Consider the following 2,376-nt stretch of genomic DNA (forward strand, 5'->3'; position numbering starts at 1 on the left):
ATCAACAAAGCAAGTGAAATGCATGTCAAGTTGTACCTGCTTTTCTTTTTATTATAAAATATAAAATGTTCAAAGTAAAATGTATGCAGATGTTATATGTGTCTGCAAAGATTCAGACTGAAAGATAAAAACAGGAAAGTTTCACACTGGTATGAATTTTGGGGTTTGCTAGGCTAGCAGTGTTATGTTGAAACAAGACAAGAGGACAACAGGGAGGAGGAGTCGACCCCGCCCACGTCGTGACGTAGCAGGACGCACGCGGCGCTCAGAGGAGCAGCTCGAGCTGCAGCAGCAGAGCTGAGAGAAGAGCCAGCGATGGCTTCACTCAAGCAGGAGCACCGTTACGGGCTCTCCTGTGGAAAAACGAACAAAAACAGCCCCAACATCACGCTGTACCACGTCAAGCTGACGGACACGGCTGTCAGGGCGCTGGAGGCTTACCAGAACCTCAAGGTACCGTTTCTTACTCTCTTTCTGAGGTGGTTTTTTTTACACCTCAAAAAGTTTTAGCTCCCATTTTTTAACGAATTAGCTTCTCTGGTGCGTTTAGGCATAACAGCACACAAATATTTTGCCTACTCCTCAGTTTGTTTGTATTTTTTCTGTCAGCGTTCAGTTTGTTGTGCAAATTTACTGTCAGTACTGTCTGTCGACCCAGAACACAACAGAACTGAACCCTGTAATTAAAAACAAGCTGTTGCACACCACGAAAAATAAATAAAAAATTCCAGATTTTCCAATAAAGTACCAAAAATAAGTCTTCTTTTTTTCTGACACTGAGTTGTTGTAATTCAAACAGGCTTTACTGATTGTGTAACTTTAACATTTGTATTTATTTTCTTCTCTTTAACCCTTAGGGAGCTTTACAAAGTCAACCATCCATATGTTTCAGCAGAAACCAAGGGGTAAGTTTTTATTTTTAATCATTCTTTAAATATATTTAAATAAAGTTTCACACTTTTTTATTTTTGATATTCAGTGTGTTTGAGCCCATTCGTTTGCTTTAAAGCATGAAACTGTAGGATGAGTGATCGTGTTAACCTGGCACGTATCTCACTCCTCCTTTTTTCTTTGAAACAAGAGCAAATAATTTCTTCTTTTCCTTGTCTTGGTCGTGGTTTGCTGATGACTCACCGCGCCCCGCCGTGCTSCCACCCTCTGATAGCCCAGGGAGAAGGAGGCTGTGTGTGCTCCTCTGCAGCAGATAGGAGCCGTGCAGGTTACCGGGTCAGGGCCGGTGACCGTGCACAGGATTTGTTGGGTCAGCGAGCGGCCCCGGGAAAGGAGAGGGTGAGAGAGAGAGGGTAGAGAGGTGAGCACATATGTTGTCAGAGCTGGAGTGAAGATGAGGAGTTGTTACGGTGAGTCAAAGGAGTTGTATTCGTCCAGCCTCGTGCGTGCTGTTCTCTTTGGTGGAAATGCAGTTTAATGCTGTATCGGTGTGTCTGTGCAGGTTTAAGACATTAAGACACAATATCCGAGCCAGGAACTCGATACTGAGGCGTGATCTGGAGTAAACAGCCTGAGCTCTGTGTGTGTGTGTTTGTGTTTTGACTTCAGTCAGGAGCAGCTGTGTCCTTGGGGAATCCTTACTTTTCAGTCAATGCTAACAGCACAGGTTGGTTTGAAAGAGTCACGACCCCCCTTCCTGTCACGACAGGATGAGCAGAGGGCTGGCGAGTTCAGAAAATGGGGAGCTTATGTTGTCAACAAACTGGTTTTAAACCAGTATATTTGTAGGTGCGCGTGTGTTGCTTTCATTTTTGCATGAGTTTAAAGCAATCCGAGAGTGTGGAAGTGTTGTTGTTTTTTTTTTTTTGCCAGGGTGTAAATAAAGACATCATTCAGAGAACTTTCTGCAACAGGTAAAATGTTAACTGCTCACAAAAACTTTCCACGGAGCTCCTCTTCAGCTTATCTGAACAATCCCTTTAAAAGGTGAAGGATGGGTCAGCTGGCGGTTTCCTTTGGTTCTGGAGGAGTTTTGTCTCGGTAGATAACAACTGCAACCTCCAATAAACAGATGTGTGGTAATGAAAGGCAGTCTTCACGTCCGAGGCTGTGGGAGTAAAAGCAAAGGATCAGGAGTTTGCATTAAAGTATTATTTTGTAAGAGAACCTGCTGTAATTGTTGAATAAACTGATGAATCAATCAGTTGTTTTCATTTACCATGCTTTACTGACCTTGTCTTGCATGCATAAAAAGGACGTGGCAATTTGTTCATCCTTCATGTCATGAAAAACGGTCATCTTGTGCTTTTGTTTAACTGTTCGCTAGCGTAGTGGTTCCCAAACTTTTTGTCTTCTGACCCACAAAATATTCATGGCAAAACCTTGTGACCCCAAATATTACTGGTCTGAGTACATGAACTTTGT

General features: G+C 42.9%; 1 protein-coding gene across 2 annotated transcripts in view; it reads left to right on the top strand.

Moving 5' to 3' along the window:
• Positions 1 to 246: 246 nt before the first annotated feature.
• Positions 247 to 2,376, top strand: part of LOC106518975 (RNA polymerase II elongation factor ELL2) — a 33,498-nt gene continuing 31,368 nt past the window's right edge. The window contains exons 1-2 of one of the 2 annotated variants that reach the window (XM_014010427.1): positions 247 to 453; positions 858 to 905. In XM_014010427.1, coding sequence (XP_013865881.1) covers positions 316 to 453; positions 858 to 905 — 186 coding nt within the window. In that variant the 5' untranslated portion in view covers positions 247 to 315. The remainder of the gene's footprint in view (positions 454 to 857; positions 906 to 2,376) is intronic. The other variant, XM_014010426.1, reaches the window with a different exon arrangement.

This window comes from Austrofundulus limnaeus, unplaced genomic scaffold (genome assembly GCF_001266775.1).
Source record: "Austrofundulus limnaeus strain Quisiro unplaced genomic scaffold, Austrofundulus_limnaeus-1.0 Scaffold69, whole genome shotgun sequence".
Classification (NCBI taxonomy): Eukaryota; Metazoa; Chordata; class Actinopteri; order Cyprinodontiformes; family Rivulidae; genus Austrofundulus; species Austrofundulus limnaeus.